We start from the raw sequence: 18,150 nt of genomic DNA, 5'->3' as shown, positions 1-18,150 counted from the left end.
TTATATTTTTTTTAATAAAATGAAGCTTTAATTTTCTATTAAAAACAAGTAGGCATGCAATCAATATAATACAATATATTTGAAATATCACAAAAAGGGAAAGTGTTTGGTTATGAAACTGGAGTAAGGAATAATTCTCAGAGGCCACATGAGAGTAGTAATTGTAAACATTCTGCTGGCTCTAAGGTGTTGCAGATGTTGCAGAGTGCAGCCTAGTTCAGCACCCACGAGATACACAGAAACTGTTCAAATGTTCTGTACTTCAGTGAATTTCCACACAGCAATGGCACATCCAAGAGGCTACACATAAAGACAGAGCAATGAAACAAAGGTGGTCACTAAGCGAACGCTGACCTCAGATCACTGTCGTTTTTCAATAGAAGTTTTCCACGTCTTACATACTCTAACACAGCAGCGAAACTATTATTGTTGCTGCCAATGAAGTACAGAACCAGATTCCCTACTTGTGACTTCCACGTACGGTATACCAGTGGCAGACTGGACACTACCCTCAGCCTACAAAATCCCAGCAAGGTACCATCACGCAGAACGTCACCTTGATTTGCTTGCAAGACTGACAACCTTCCCCATGTGTCAGAGCGAGAATCACATGCAGTGGATGAGGAAAGAAAGAAAAAAAAATTCTCAGCCAACATGAAGAGGCTACAGATGTTGAAAATTCAAATGAAGGCTGCTTCTTCTCATCTCACTTTACAGGAGAAAAAAAAATCTCTATTAAACCCATTATCTTCAGGTAACATTAATACACTTGGAGTCCCTGAGATAATGCAGCTCTCTAACTACCTTGGACAAATGGAGAGACTAACTTCGTATATACATCAACACGGTGGAAGCCAATACAGAGCACCCTGAGTTGCAAGTGAAACAATAGGAACGGGCAACCCATTCCCGAACAGCCAAGAGATGCAGAAGAAAGTGCAGAGAAGGTACTGACTAGGGAATTAAAAGATACATATTACAGGGGAGGACAGAAAAAACATTAAGTATTTCTAAAAGACCTTTTCCTGTTACCATAGGAGCAGTGAAAAAAAAGCAACCAGAGCTAAGAGCTCTTTGAGAAAGGCTGTGAAGAAACATGGCCTTCTAGATGCATGGCAGAACAATAATGCAAAGGCAGAGACAAGTTAGGGAGTCCTATTCACAGGGTGCCCCAAAGGTTAAGCACTCTAGCACTGACAGTAAGAACCGTCTGTGATCACTGACAGTACGCTGGATATAAACCAGGCATATAAGTAGATATTTTTTTCCTCCTGAAACTACAGGAAAAATACAAAGAGGAAAAATACAAAGTCACAATCAAATTGAAGAATACTTTCCATACTGAAAAATGAAATACTGGCTTCAGAAACAAAACAGGTATCTGTTCTGTATCTTAAGTAGGGTTAATTGTAAAAAAGAGGTGCTTGTAAAATCTTAAGTTTGAAATCCTTTATTTCCCACTATATTGCTAAGTAATTTTGCAATTAGATCAAAAAAGAAATATCAGAGATGAATATGGAATGCTTACAACTAGAAAATAGTTGCTGAACCATTGGAATTTCCATAAAGGCATCAACAAAAAATGTAAAAACATTGTCTCATAAAGTTAATTAGAATCTGAAGTACCAGATTGTCTTCACAATGGTCACAATATGAATATTGATGGAATATTGATGGATTTTTGCAGCCCTGGGAAAAGTAATTGTGACTTTGCCAAAAGATGACTTAATACAGCAATCAAAGCATCCTTAAAAACTGAGTATTGCACTTCTGCAATTTCTTACTCTCTCAGCCATTCAACATCCAGTAAGCAGTTCTCATTAGAAGAAACATTACCTGGTCACAATTTTACTCTCTTACAGAGCTGTGCTATATCTTAATACTTTATCGGGGAAAAAAAGGAAAGCGAATTAAAAGCTGAATAAAAGTAGACACACTATAAAAGCTACCTGTAAAGTATTGTAAGTCTGGAAAACATTTGTGGCATTACACAGGCTATTGCTGATGCAAAGGAAAAAAAAAAAAGGCAATTTAACCATTTCATGAATATGAACAATGCACTTGTTCCCAGCCATTTAGAATGTTCTGACATTCCAAATGTTTATAAAAATTGGGTAATAAAAGAATTAAGTCAATACCCTTAAGTACAATAAATAATGGTGTTTATTATGGTCGAGGTTGACCACGAGTATTTGTTCCATATCTGCTTGGGACATTTGTAAAACCAGTTCTGAATCCTTGCTGTGCTCCCATTCCTGGTATTCCAAATCCTTGATTGAGTACACTGCTGTAGGGTGTGGATCCGTGATTAAGGCCCAATCCATAGGGCCTCGTCTGAGTGTTTAAAAGGATAACTGGATTCACATTTTTGCCTGGCGTATTGAAAGAAAATTCTGGTGGTGGGCTGCTGGGCTTAGCTGGAGTAGATGTAATAGGGTTCAAGTTGTCAGCAGCTTTCAAAGATGGCATTGAAATAATATGATGATCTGAAAGGTTCAGCATATTGTTTGCAATAGGCACAGATGATAAGGTAGGTCTGATCCAGTCATCTTTGAAAATCTGAACAGTCAAAGTAGAGACCAACGCGTATAATCGGTTAGTGACATGGGCAAGTACCATTTGTTCATTTGCATCTCTCCGAATTCGGACATGTACTGATCCAGCCTAGAAAACGATAAAAATAAGTTGCCTGTTAACTGTCACTTCAGCGAAGCTTCTCCACATGCATTCAAGAAGAGGTAAGTCGTCCTGCAGAGAACTATGCGAAGACCTTTCTCAGTGGAGACTACTGACTAAACTGGAAAGCATATTAAATAATTCCAAAATCAGGGCAGATTTTGATCTTTGCTAATGTGTTAACCTCTTACAAACACATCAAGATCATCATTCATGAAAAGTTACGAGTCTTGAAACCAAACTATAAAATACAACACGCAATGGCAGGAAAACAAAAGGCAACAACTGGTTAAAACAAGGTCCAAAAGAAGAAAAAAGCGCAGACAAACTCCACATTCCAAATTCAGGAGAACGCGTAATCACTGTGCTGCTGGAGCGGACAGAAGACAACATGCATGGGAGATGCACTCAAATCGGGACCATTAGCAAGAACAGAGGCACTGCCCCTTACAAAACAGACTAAGAGCTTCTCCTGAGGAAAATGCCAGGAAATGGTAGGGTAGGCTGCCCCTGCCTACCTCTCAATTACATCATCTCCTTCACCTCAAACTACTGCTGCAGAATAAAACAGGGCACAAAACCGAACGCCTTGCTTCCTATTCCATTTTGTATCGAACAAAGAATGTGGTTCACAGCTTGTGCTATACAGGGCATTTTTACATCAGACTGGGCAGCTGACAGCATATCCAAGTCTCTGGAAGTTGCTACTACAGTCTAGATGCTGACAGGTAAACATACATGCAAAGGTCTGATCAACCCAGAAATGCTGTAATCCAGTATTTCGAGCGACAAAATAATAAACTGAAGGCAATCTGCACAGTAGCATGACAGAAGAGTCCCTCCACTTTTCTTCTTTCCCCACCCCCAAAAAGTAGCATACTGAAAGAATTCAGAAGTAGAAAAATAAATTCTAACAGTCTTAATTTTCTGGCTGTCACAACATACCTGCATCAACTCAGGAATGACCGAGTTCTGTGTTACCATTCCATATGACAAAAAAGCCTCCATTTCTTTCAGTAGAATATCAATATACTGCTGTAATTGGCTTTTTTTTCCCCGTTCCCCAGAAATGCTGAAAATATGATTCTATTGCAGACCTTTTGCACCTGAAGGTTTACAGTTTTCTTCTCCCCTCAGAGAGGATTTAAACTAGTGCATGTTTTGAAAAATGCTTCACTAATGTGTGGTGTTTTCTTCATTGCCAAAATACAAGCGAAATTCTAAAGTTGCAAAATACATGCTCTGATTCGGAGCTGTAATACACAGGAATAATAAAGCTTTAAAAAATACAAGGTGGGGGAAGATAAGTTTTGCAATAAGTCACAGGGGAGGACTGAGTATTGACTGGATCTTTTTTTTTTTAATAAAAAAGAAATATCTTACTTCATTTAAATAAAAAACTAGAAGTAGTAACCAACACTTTTTTTTACAAGACGATAAAGACATAACTTACCAAATTGCCAAAACCTAACGTCCAGAAATGCTCATTTCGAACTTCCAAGACACCATCCAAGGTTGAAACCTAATTTTCCACAAATATACAGAAATATTAAAATAGTTAGAACTAATGTTTCAAATTGTTTTAGCGATATACTTGTTCATGTAGCTGAATAACAACATTTTCAGTAATGAAACAAAAGCCTCCAGACTGCAGAATGGAACAAGTCTGTTGATGGTGCCGCTGATGTTTATCTACTGTACTTGTGGTATCTGTAAACATCCAAATCCATCAGAAAAGTGGATTTAAGTAACTCAAGTTTAGGTAACTCTCGCTGTCTAACTGCAACATTTTCTCAACTTCACATGCTGTATGGAAAGTGTTCTTCACTTCTTTTTTTCCTCCAAATCATGTTGGTAAATCTCTTCTTAAACTCAAAACAAAAAAACACAACCAAAAACCTGCACTGCTTTAATGGATGTGTTCCAGACACCTGTGTGACACTATTCATCTTAGATAATAAGCTCCACATTTTCTACATGCAGAAAAAAAAATATTAAAGATTCCTTATGGATTTTCTTGGACTACTCACTCACAAAATCTTTTTGTATTTCTGAATGCTTATTTAACATTGGCTGTGCATGCTGTGTCATGTATTATACACCAACTTACCTCTCTAAGAAGTTTATCTAACTGGCCAAACACATGAGGTGGGGTTGTCTTTAAACAAATAAAAAAGAAAAAAGTTACAATAAAGATTAATTGGTGCTGTTTCAGTAAGAGATCCTTTAAATCCCCTCTACCTAAAGACCAATGGCATTACATAATAACATTCTTGTAAGTTCATGATACCTACTTCTACTGCCCTTCCTTTGGCCCTTTACCATATATTCTCCTTAGAATATCTCCCATACATATCCTTAGAACAGATAAGGGCATTTAACAAAAATGAAACAAACAAACAAAAAATACTGTTTTGCAACACTGCCTTACCTGGAGTAGTACTTTCCCACTGTAGACACTCATGGGATACATGGTACCAAAAGTCATCAAAGCAATTGCTATAGCTGAGGCTGTGTCTACAGCATAGTAATTGCTAGAGAGAAAGAAAAACAATATGAAAAAACAGGTACTTAAGTTACTGAAAGGCATAAGGAATTTTTCTTTTTTTTTTTTTAATTCTTTCAAATTATATACACATAGAGAACAATACATACGCTAACCTTCATCTGAACTACGTATCTTTGAAAAATGCCAAATATATTCAAATAGTCGCAATCCCAAACATACATAGTACAGCTTTTGATGAGATCATTCCTTTCAGATAAAAAAAATGCAGTTTCCCACAGAGAGGATATAAAAGGAACTTCATCAAACAACTATACATACTTGATTTCAATGAGCATATACGTAATGCAAAGAGCTAAAGCTCCAGCGATATCAATCAAGACAAAAGGGTTCATTCGTGGCAGAAAGATGCTGCTCAATCCTGGGATGATTCCACAAATACTGTAAAAAACAAAAAAACAAGCAAGCAAGCTGTGGTCAGCTAGTTGTTCATCAGTACTTCAAAACCCGTAGGAGTTACACTCTTTAGTTCAGAATTTGACATTAAATACACCTTGCAGTCACAGCAAATGATGGCTCTGAGGACCCTAAAAGCCCTTCTAATTCTGCTTATACTTAACATTATACAATATGGTTTGACATTCTTATTTTCATACTGACAGCATCAATACTCAAAAGGACGTGTTGGCTAAAAGTAAACACTTCTGTTATCTGACAAAAATATTTTGCAAATCGTGTTATCCTGCATTCAGATAACAGTACAGCCTGAGAGTTAACAGGTGATGAATGAGAAACACTGATTCAGTGCCTGGAAGACACAGACTTTCCACTTTCCTGACAGACAGGTGAGGAACTTCCATAGCTATGTTTCAGCAAGTAGGCTATTTCACTTATCACATTTAAGCTGCAATCATCCCAGTTGCTTGCCAACCCCACCACGTAACTAAAATTAAATTACTCTAAGATATATTGATCAGACAGGTAACACTTGTTGAGAATGCAGTTCAAGTCTGTACCAAACAAAGCTAGCTTCTGTCACCTTATTCAAGAATTACATGCAATGCACTGAATGCATTCAACAGGAAGGTTATGTAGAAAGATGTATTTCTATTAAACTGACACATCTGGGTAACGTGAGAGATGATGTTTGAACTGGAGTCCCTACACTAGATCTACAACAGACAAAGCTATTTTAAAAACTCTAAAATACAACAGTTCACGTCTCAGAATGTGTTTAAAACTGCTATTATACACAACCAGAAACAACATTGCCTTCCAGAAGCTAACAATTCTGAAAAACATTACAAAGAATTACCTTCTACTGAGATCTGCAACATGCTCTTGAAGCCAACTTGTGCTGGCAGCTGCAAAAGAAAATTCATAAAATGACTATAAGTAAAGCAATCAATTTCAAAATCAAGTTTTATTTTAAGAGAATAACTTAAGACTCCATAAACGAATAAATTTATCTCAACAGATTCACTGTCACATGAGATAAAGCAAAGTCTGACTTTTCCAGGCAGTAAGTAAAATGCCTGTTTCATATAATAACTGATTATTGAACAATTAATTATTGATTAAGAACTGTTTAAATACAAACATAATTGCAGTTTATAATCAACAACTATCTTTATATTAGGTAAAATATAATACACATACAGTAATTATATCTACAAACAACGTAACCTAAACTATATTCACTGAAATGAAGCATTACATATGACAAAACACATGGAACACCATGGAAAAAAAGAGAACTTCACACATTTTCACAATGCTCAGCAATCCCCCAACAGCTAGTGAGAATGATCACAAGTCTCCTTCACAGTGAAAAGTTCCAGGTAAAAGGGCTATTAAGATGAATTACTACATTCATTTATTTTTAATCCATTAATAAATCAATAAAATGTTCTTAAATTAAAATCTGAAATCTGAATGATGACCTTCACTGGTTGAATTTAGAAGACAGAAAATTAGGGGTACTGCAGCATTTATCACTCAGTTTATCAGTACTACCTAAATACTACTCTGAGTCATGTAAGCAAACCAGTGATGAAATTTGAAAAACAATTCAAAATTGCATTAAGGGGTATTTATGGAGGTTATAGCAACTTATACCTGCTAGTTAAGAAAGTTATCAGACTAGTTTTAGGTTGATTATAATAGCAACATTAAAACCTTTTCATAATTCTCAGTACAGATGAATTTATCACATACCTTCAGAGACATAAGCAAAAGGCTTATTCCTAATGGAAAGCATTGTAAATAAGTTGAAAAAGAGAGCCACGAAAGTACCAACCAGCAGTCGCCCCCTAAGGGAGGAAAAGAAAAAAAAAGATGCATCTTAATTTCACATTACCATTACAATATGTGAAATCAAACTATAATTAATACTAACAATATCAAAATACTTTGCTTGGTATCTTTCACTGAGCATGAAAATGGAGAGTAAGATAAATTAGCACAAGGTCTAATACCTGGCAGCATATTAGCATTTCAGGGGGATATATGAGATCACCAAACACTGTACATCATACTTGTGTTACCACATTAAGCTGAACACAATCTTCATAGTGTTGAGTAACTGTTCTTACCTAATTGCATATATCTGTGTACACACACAGGTATATACATATATATGCAGGTATACACACACATTTGTCCTTTGAAGATATAAATACAGTCTCCTCAGCCTTGTTTCCTATAGAATTATGCCTTATGTCTCCACCCTTTCCTAGGAGAATTACAACTTCACCATACATCAACACCTTCTCCTCCTTTCCCCATGTTCTTTGCAGTTGTCATCACCTTTGCAATACGTCCAGTGTCCAGTTCCCTAACGATCCCGGTATCCTTCCCCCAACATACTAGGCCTCCTAATTTGTGAGTTAGCAAGAGGCAGCAGAGGCCACAACTCTTTCCAAACTATGAACGTGCCCAGAGGGCAGTCAGCCAGACTGTACTCTATGTAAAAAGGTAACTGCTGAGCTCACACAGTTTTTCCTACAATGTGAGCAGTAACTCGACTTTCTCTTCTCTACTCAACCTCCAAATGTTAAAAAAATAAAAAAATCACATTAACTTACTATCTTCAAAATGTTGTCAAATTATAGGGAGACAAAAACTAATAACAAATGCCTAATGTCCTCAAGAAACCACATTAAAACATAGGAATAATTAAATTATCAAAACCAGCAACATGTATCTAAATCATTATTTATGAAAAGATATAGATTACATTTAAACTGTACCTTAAAAGAAACTGTTTACAATATAGCTTGCACATAGTTCAAAACAAATAGTAAGGTACCAAAACCAGTTTGGTGATGAATGTACTCGTCATAATTAACATATGCTAGATTAAGAATTAGATATACAAAGGGACACTGAAAAGCCTATCATTGTACATGTCAAAAATTTCTTACGTGTGTATCTCAGGCTGTTCCAGAAACCGCTCTGCACTACAAAAGCAATTGAAAATTCAAGTTACATTCAGACAATAAAACCTTGACACCTGAAGCATACTTTTTGTATTCTGAAATGGCTAATTAGCTGCCATTCATCAATAAAACTGATGGATACAGTGTTGGAAAAAAATAATTACTCAAATAAGCACACTAGTTTAACCTGTTGGTAAGATGGAGTAATAATCTAGATTTTCCAACCATTTCCATACATGCCACATAGGTGCTAGCTATCTTAAGTATTGCCTACACAGTAAAAGGATGCTTGTAAATGAACATGCCAGAAAATACTGCTACTGCCACCACCACTGCTGGAAAGCAAAACAAAGAAAGTTTGAAATCCCTGACTTGAAGCTTCTTACTAAGCAAGGCCAAATAAAACAGATGTTGGATTCTGTAGTGGAGATACAATGTGTTTTATTTATTTATTTATGCGCTAGTAAAATAAGAAATAACCTGCTGCTGTAACAAAGAAAAACCTACCTTAAGTTTTGGGAATTCCCTAAAACTGATGTTAGAAAGCCTGGAGGCTCATTATTATTAAATTAATTCCAGTGGTGCAACAGGTCTACCTATATTGTAACGCTGCTAAGTTGTTAACATATCCCTTTATAAAGAAAATATGAAGAGGAGAAGGGAAGGTAAACTGCCTCAGTTTTAAATTCCAGATGTCAAAAAAAAAATTTAAAGAATTAAGTAGTTTTTAAGGCAAAATACCATCTACATTTTGAACAATTTGTAGGTTAAATTAATGCTTTAGCTAATGTTGAGAACTATTGAAGCTGATTAAACATTTGGATCCTTAATACATTATGAAATTGCTTTACTTCATGATATAACCGAAGGGAAAAAAAAAACTTTTCTTTAGCAGTTAACTTAAAAAGTCAACAGTTACATCAAGTCCCTAACAGTGTTAAGAAAAAGCAATTCCTAAGAATATGGAGTCTTTTCCTTGGAAGTTGTTTAATTACATTTACCAAATCCTATTATTTTATTTAAGGTCTCCATGTAGTGTAATCAATATAAATTAGCAGTAAGGTTCAGCAGGATTTAAAAAAATCTGATTTTTTTTCTACAATATGTCACTACAGATAGCATTTGTAGAACACATTTGCTTTTGCTCAACATGGACTTTCTTCTCATACAAGAAAAAAAAAATCAAAGAAAAAAGGTACATATCCCTACCTTTCTTTTAATATAAAAAGAGCACCAAGTTGTGCTAGAACCGTAGAAGCAAATACAGCTAGAACTTCAAACCTCTCAAACCTGAAATTTAAGAATTAAGTTTAGAAACAGTGAAAGCTCAACAATTCATCGCATGCATTCTGGTCTGTGCAAGAACAAGGGGAACCGACCTACTATAACTAATTCTGTCAAGTGGAGATAGATGAGGAGAAACTGAAAAGTCATGGAGTAGGCATAACTTTTTAATTTCGTTTAAAACAAGAATCCAATTATCAGAAACAAGTCTTTGTTCTGAGAAAAGACCATAACTTCCAGCTTAAAATTATGGATTCTTAATTCTTTTTGCTGTTCCTGCCCTCATCTCTTACTATTCTGCAACTGTTCTTTACACAACCAATCTTGGGTCTCTTTAATATTTATGCTCATTACACATGTATTGTTTGTCATGGCTGTTACAGAATACAGGCAAGGATGATCAACGGTGAATCAAATCCTGTATTATCAAATACTGAATCTTGTTATTAGCACTTACCCAAATGAATAGACTGGACTGGGCTTCTTCATCATTACCCAATAGCTTATTAGACATGTTATCAAACTGAAAAAAACAGGGGAGAATTAGACTGTGATAAACAACTGTTACCTTTACAAATTATAAAATTGTTCATATTTTAGATCATAGTTTGCTACTATAAATTAGTACAAACATACACTTCAGCCACCAGAAATGAATAAACGAATCTTCTTAAGTTCATCGTATGATGAACTCAACCCTTCCACCACTATCACAATGCGGGTTCCAATGAATCCAGAGATGATGGGGTTTGGAAACGAAACTGGGATTGCAATGACATCTCAGCTGTCCCCATAAAATAGGCAGCAAATAATTTAGCAAAATGGTAAGTCATTCTAATTCTTGATATCAGGAGATGGCCTAATGCTGTACTTAACGGCTCACCTTCCAAAGGCTGCCACCAACCTTCTTCCACACAGAATATCACTTAGCCTAACTCAAGTTTACCATAACCCCAAATGCAATGCAGGCCACTGAAGTCCTGAAACACAACAGCACAACTAGTGGTTTTTTTTTGTTTGTTTGTTTTTTGTTTTTTTGGGTTTTTTTTGCGTGCACTCCATGAATTCCTCTGAAAGGAAACTGGAGAACAGGAGGCCAGGACTGTATCTGACTAATAGGGAAAGGTGGTGTGAGAAAATCCTTTTCATACTGTTTGGTAACACATTTTAATGAAGAGTACACAGCAAAAGCCTCTGAAATTAACAAAATACACAACCGGTAAACACTAACTTGTACTTTATGAACTTGCCTAGAAATATGTAACCTGAGAAAGGCCATTAAAATGAGAAGGAACGTGTTATGCAAGATGACAGGACTGTCATATTTGTGTCACTTACTCAAAAAGAGAAGAAAACTTTCCATTAAACCCTTCTTTTAAGGATATATCATGAATTAGATCTAGCACTCAAGAGTAAGTCTCGCACTATGCAAAGTACTGCCTTCTTTTTCCACAGTATAATGTATCTACATGTGTAGCCAGAACAGATTTACTTTTTTGGCTGCACTCCTCTCCACACAGCGCTAATCTAAATGGCCATTCTCAGACAGCTACAGGTCTCTTGCTTTTTTCTTTCCAAGTTTCTCCCTCATGCTGGATGTCTGAAATTCAAATTATTTTTATCCCCATGGTACTAGCCTGAATTCTTCAAGCATGAGTCTTATTTTCTCCGCCTATTTTTCCACTATTGACCCCTTTATTTTTTTTTATTGATACTCATGTGGAATCAGCACAGTCTGTGACTTTATGCAGCCCTTTCTTAATGACAATGTTAAATCAGACAGAATCAAGAAGTCATCCCCATAGGTGCTGAACAATCACACCCTCACAATCTGAACCACAGCTGCTTGGAGTACAAGCAAAAGCAGAGGAACTACTACTGCTCGTATACAAAACAGCAGTCATATACTCAGTAAGACTGTCATAAATTTCCAGTAAGATGACAAAAATGAAAGAACATGAAATCTGTTTTTGCAGCAGAATAACTGAGCATTGTTCACCCTTACAGCAAGCTAAAACTCTTGAAAGAGTTTACTCTTAGAATACTGTTAGAATAATCTTCTAGTCTATTCCCTATTAACCTAATATATCATAGTGCTAGGGCTATACCATCTTCTCCTAAAATTAAAAAATAGTATTCTATACAAATATGAAGTACAGTGACAAATGTTTCGCTATTTCGCTATCAGTCAGATAAACTATGGTATTTAGTGTGAAAAATAGTCTCTGTGGATAACTGATCCATATTTTTCTGTAAGTTAGCAATGAAAATAACATGGCTTAATCATTAAAAAAATGACTGCGTTTTTTGCAGTTTATTTCCCAATCACTGCTACCAGCCAGCATCAGATGAGAACTGAATGTATTTAATGTCTTATTACCAATATTATCAGAAGTGTCCAGAATTTTCACACTTAAAATAGCTTTAACATTTTGTTAGGGGAACAGAAAAAAAAATGCTATAGGTATCGTTCAATAGCAAGTAGGAAAATTACAGTATTAGTCTTTAGAAACCGGTCTAAACAGACTGCAGCTGACATTCCTTATACAGAGATTTTATTTTAACAACCTTATTGGAAGAACGTGGGATCTATCTCTTGCCATATTCTGGAATAGAAATAGTGTTCTATTTGTCTAGAAAGATTTTGTTTCCTGAAGTTAAAGTCAAGGGATACTTCAGAACCAATGACTGTGGCACTAGGGAGATGTTCTGAGTGAAACACCAGATGACAGATTGATGCTAGGTTCTCATTCATGTCGTTAGCTATCTGCATATAGAAATCCACAACCAAATGGATTAGTTACTAATCACTGTCCATACAGCTACGGTGTTTCTCATCATCTGCTTATTGTGATGTACAGTTTTATACTCACATAACCTACATTTAAACCAGATAGTGATGATTCTAAACAGAATGTGTTTGTAAATAAATTTGGTATGTATAGAAATACACAAAGACAGGCACAAATGAACTGTAAGATTAAATGGGAAAAAAACTCACCTGAAAAGATCGAAGATTGTCAAGTATGTGTAAGCAGTTAAAGCTGTAAAAAGCAAGCATTTAAACTTAATACAATTTTTCAATCACTTACATTCTTCTGTTAAGTCCCTCTACTGCATCTTTACACCTGCAAGTCTGTCTTTTGTATGTGTAATGTAAATATAAATGTTCTGAACACACAATATATTTCACTTCATAAACAGTTTGATTATGGCAATCCTACTTGTAATAAAGTATGTAATAATGCCCAGCTACATAAGGTATTCGGCTACCAAGAATAAATTGCTGCGACTAAGAATTTAAAATCAGAAAAGTCAGGAGACCTTCTAGCAACACACCCTCCTCAAAGCAAATCTCTTATGCGTGTTATTGCAGGAAAAAGTAGGTTCAACAGCATTTCTACTTGTTTTGCTTTTCCAACCTATGTCGCAAAGTAAAATATCGGACATTCTACTTTCAGTACTGATGATAGGGAGCATCTTGGAGCCCCTCTACAAAAGCAGGACATAATAGAAAATATTAAAAAGAGACGCTCCTGAAATTGAAGAAGGCTTTAGCCATACTACAAATGCCTTCATTCAACTGCAAGTGAGGATCCCTCTATGTCACTAGTACTACTTACATAAGGAACAGGTTTGAGAACTAGTTTAGAAGTCTACTTCCTGCAATCTTAAAGAGGGTACCACATAGGAAAAAAATATGAGCAGGTCTGGAAAACCTCACACACTTGGAAGATCTTTCAACCACTTACACCTGTCTGCAAGAAATGCTTCTCAACTGACTGTGGGACATCAAAAGGAGGCCCTGTCCAAACCTGGCTGTGCAGTCACCTAACTCCACTATGTGCTTTTTTAGTACATTGGAACTTCGTAAGTGAAGAAACGTGGTAGTTTTTCACAGCCTCAGTGCAAGAGAGCCACCTACCTATGCTGTTCGTAGAGCTGCACCACATGAGCAGGAAGCCAATACATATTAAATTTATAGCACCAAACAGCAAGATCTTCCAGGACTGTTGATGAGAATAAAAACATATTTTACATCTTCCAAAATGGACAAGACAAAAATTGAATCTTGTTTTAAAAAACAATATTGTAGTACTTCAACATGCAAGCAGTCTTCTCCCTCCATCCCTCCTTCCCAGCAATGTGCAACAATCTCGTATTCTGTTTTAATTTTACAGATTGTCCCAAAACTCATTTTTAAACACCATTCTGTGTTCTGCTTGTAATAGCTTTTTGGTCTTAAAAATCACACCTATAGAATATTTGCATTTTCTTATCACACACACTGTGTGAGTTTTGAAGACAGAATTATACAGCTATCTATTTCCTGCCCTTAGTCCTGAAGGAACAGCTGAAAGACTGAAGTGGGTTCCATTCCTTATGCTTGAACTTAGCTCCCGAAAACATCTGTGCATCTCCAGCTTTCAGTTCTACTGAACACATCAAACATAAGTACAATTCTGGGGGAAATTAATTAGGAGGGACAACCCACAGAAATCCAACTTCACAGAAAGTACATGATGTATTAAGGCTAACAGTAAGAAAATCTTTCACTTGCAAATTCACTACAAGGAATATAATGCCACAAAAAACACACATGGAACCCCATAAAGTTAATTTTAAGGTTGTTTGTCCAGCAGAAAGGCACGTTACTTCCACTGCCTTGCTCTCGCAAAAGTTAAGTCCCAATGGTACATATGAAACTTGAGGTCAATTTTCCAAAAATAATAACAGAACTTAAATGATAACAGAAAAAATGAATGAACTCTGTAAAAAGTCATGTCAGATTTTATCCATCAATTCACCAATGGCAAGTAATTTGTTACAGCAAATGAAACACATGACTTCTTGACACTCATTCAAAACAAAACAGAGTTCTCATAGCTTTCCAAAATCACAGAACCGTTTGGGTTGGCGGGGACCTTAAAGATCACCTGCTTCCACCTCCCTGCCATGGGCAGGGACACCTCCCACCAGACCAGGTTGCCCAAAGCCCCATCCAGCCTGGCCTTGAACAATTCCAGGGAGAATCTGTATTTCTAACTCGATAAATACGAAATGCAAGCTATTATCACAATATCTATCACAGCAAGAAGTTCATTAGTCTCAGAAACCCACAAGAGCAGATTCCAAGCCTGCCTGCACCAAATGAAACAAACTCTTACCTGCCAAGTACATTACACCTGTTCCATAGCATTTGTTGATTACTTCATTTTGATTTGAAATTAAGCATTAAGCACCACAAACCAAATAACAACACACACCATGTTGGTTAAAAAACTGTTAACTTTCCACAAATCCAATGAAAACTAATGCAACTGGATTTAAAAATAGAGTAGAAAGTACCATCACTATTCACAGCACTAATAACAATGCCAATTCCATACATTCTGGCCTACAAACATATTTATAGCAGACCGGATTACATCTCTACCAATCTTAATATTGGGTGCACAAACCCTATTCCAAACTAAATGAAAAAAATACTTTTTTTTTTTAAGTACGCCTAGAAAATTTTAAAACAGATTTCTTGAACTACACTTAAATTAATAATGTATTTTAACTTGTCACAGCTACATTTTTTATTATTCATTTTCAAAAAAAAAACTTACCCTTCTATCTGCTGCAACCAGCCTAAATTCATGCGTTAACTTTCCAACCAACGATCTCTGTGATTTGCGGAACAGATGTATTGTCCCCTTAAAAAAAATTGAAGCTTAATTAAATATTTTACTTAAACCATAGTTTAAAGTAGCAAAAGGGGAACCTTCATTTATGAACCACTTTCGTAACAGAAACCTTACTGTAATACTTTGATATAATTAACTAGACATAGCCTCTAAACATGAAATTCAACAATACTTTTTGAATGTTTTTACGTTTTACATGTTGTGAGAGAATGATGAAAGGCTGAGAATCAAGCTTCGCTTCAACACAGACTGGACTTCAAGACAGAAGGAGGTACTAACAGGCTGGTCACCTAAACAGGCCCGATCAGCTTACACACACGCGTGTCAAGACGGCGGTATTTCGCACAATGGCTGAGGTTGACAGGGACCTCTGAAGATCACCCGGTCCAACCCCCTGCAAGCAGGGTCACACGTTGTGCATGAAGGCATCCAGGCGGGTTCTGGATATCTCCAGAGAAGGAGACTCCACAGCCTCTCTGGGCAGCCTGTTCCAGTGCTCTGTCACCCTCGCAGCGAAGTGCCCTCTCGTACTCAGAGATTTGATGTCATGCTTCTCCTGACGCGTACGGATAAATACGCATTGTCGCTGTGAGTTAGGCAAGCAGTGCCACAGACCCCAAGCTCAGGTTCCCCTGGGACACAAGGCCAGCTCCCTGCCCTCCTTCCCAGCAGATCGCTGCGGTGTGACCGCTCCCCCACCAGGGACGCGCGGGACGAGGAGCGCCCCGGAAACCTTTCCAGGCAGGCACCGCCGTGCCAGCAGCGCCCTGCCCCTCGCCTAGCACCGCCGCCGGCGGCAGGCTGCGAACACGCGGGGACCCCCGGCCCCTGAGCCCGGCGGCACACGGAGCCCCCCACAGCCCCCCGAAACCCCCCGGGCCGGCGGGGCGGACCCCGGCAGCCACGTCACCGCGGGCCCGGCGGCGGGCGGGGCGGGCGGCGGGGGCTCCGGACCCCTCCGGGCCGCTCCGAGCCCCTCCGCGCCCCCGAGGCGAGCCCCCCGCCCGGCAGCGCCCCGCCGCCCCCCGCCTCCCGGCCGGCTGGGCTCACCATAGTCCTCCCCGCGCCGGAAGAGAGGCGCCATGCGAGGCCGGAAGAGGCGGGGGGGCCCCCTCCGTCGTCCCGGCAACGAGCCGAGCCCCGAGCCCTGCGCGGAAGCGGCCGTGACGCACAAGGCGGCCGACGGGCGCTAACCGCCATTAACGGCCGCTGACGGGCGCGGCGCGGCACCCGCTGCGGGGTGAGCCCCGGTGGCAGCCCCCGGTCACGCGTACCAAGAAAAGCGGCGCTCACAGTTGATGTACGGGGCGCTCCCTGAGGGCAAAGGTGGTGGTTACTTCATTAGAAACACGTGACCAGATGGTTTTAGTAACGTTGTAGGGTATTTGTCTCCAGAATAAGCAAAAAGTGCCCTTAGACAATACACAGAAGAAACATCACAGTTACAGCACAGCTGACACTACTAATTTGCACCCAACAGCCCTCAACGCTATCTTACAATGAGACAAGCTCGAGGCCTTTTACAAACTACTAAAATGAAATTTGAAAACAAAGTTACATTAAAACATACTGTGCTTACAATATATATTTGGAAAAAAAAATCTATTTGGTGAAAACAACATACTTTGCTCGTTCTGTTTGCAGCCTTCTGAAATTCCCAACTTCTTTTCCTCTTGCCCCACCACAGCACCTGCAATAAATCACTTACACAGGCTGTGGTGGATGGATTTTAGTTCGATTCTATCTTTCTGCCTTCACCACCACATTAGATCTTCTCTGTTATGATTACACAAAGAAAACTGACTTAGAGGAGGTTGTGTAACTCTTATCTGTCCCTGAGTAATGTGCACCCCTTGTAGGAAAGAGGTTGGATTTCACTAGTCCGTAAACTATTTGGAAATTCAACTATTTGGAAATCTCCAGAAATATAGCAGGAGTGGAGAAAAACGAAAAACAGTTTCTGGCAACCCTAAGGCGTTAAAATACATAAAGAGATGTCCATCTGAAAGATACCTGCATCCGATGATAGGCATGGACTCCTGTCTCACACGAGCTTGGCTGTAATGAGAGATTTATCTTCTACGGAGTCTAGCGAACTTCATTCAGATCAGGGTATGCTACCGAGTCTATAATCCACATAGATCCAAATGTAGCAACCACAGGGATATTGGTTTAAGCCTCGTGGTTCTTCACTACATTTACTTTAGCATCTTCTCTAAAAGAAGGAAAGTCTATCTGAATATCTGTAACATACACACAAAATTACTACTTTTGATGTGAAAGCTTCTGTTTTCCACTCTGATTTAGCAAGACTAAGAGAAGCATGTGTTCAGTCTCAACAGATTTAAGAGGTAGCACTTGTAAGTCAATTCTTAAAACTAAATGCAAACATCCTTTAGAAACTAAGTGAGGTATTGATGTATTTAGTGCTCCATCATCTGGTACACAACACCTTATTTTTTTAAAAAACAGCAGTAATTTAATAGGCTTCAGATTTAATGAAAAGGCTCTTAGTTTTGGACATTTATCTGATAAACAGACAAGAAAACAG

General features: G+C 38.1%; 1 protein-coding gene across 4 annotated transcripts; it reads right to left on the bottom strand.

Annotated features, from left to right (window-relative positions):
- Window positions 1-2,147: 2,147 nt before the first annotated feature.
- Window positions 2,148-16,846, bottom strand: SLC30A6 (solute carrier family 30 member 6). Of its 4 annotated transcripts, none has more exons than XM_083832586.1 (14): window positions 16,650-16,845; window positions 15,522-15,608; window positions 13,832-13,916; window positions 12,908-12,950; window positions 10,364-10,429; window positions 9,832-9,912; window positions 8,608-8,643; window positions 7,400-7,494; window positions 6,498-6,546; window positions 5,504-5,623; window positions 5,108-5,210; window positions 4,787-4,834; window positions 4,130-4,198; window positions 2,148-2,664 (listed from the first exon to the last, which is right to left on the bottom strand). In XM_083832586.1, the coding sequence occupies exons 1-14, from the start codon at window positions 16,797-16,799 to the stop codon at window positions 2,167-2,169; spliced, it is 1,530 nt and encodes a 509-aa protein (XP_083688712.1). In that variant the 5' UTR covers window positions 16,800-16,845; the 3' UTR covers window positions 2,148-2,166. The 4 variants fall into 4 exon arrangements, with proteins under 4 accessions (XP_083688712.1, XP_083688714.1, XP_083688715.1 ...); XM_083832588.1 differs by lacking the exon at window positions 16,650-16,845 and adding an exon at window positions 15,968-16,470; XM_083832589.1 differs by lacking the exon at window positions 16,650-16,845 and adding an exon at window positions 15,913-16,440.
- Between the last annotated feature and the right edge of the window lie 1,304 nt (window positions 16,847-18,150).

This window comes from Anser anser (assembly GCF_964211835.1).
Source record: "Anser anser genome assembly, chromosome: 3".
In the NCBI taxonomy this organism is placed as follows: Eukaryota; Metazoa; Chordata; class Aves; order Anseriformes; family Anatidae; genus Anser; species Anser anser.
This window is presented reverse-complemented; position numbering and strand designations above follow the sequence as displayed.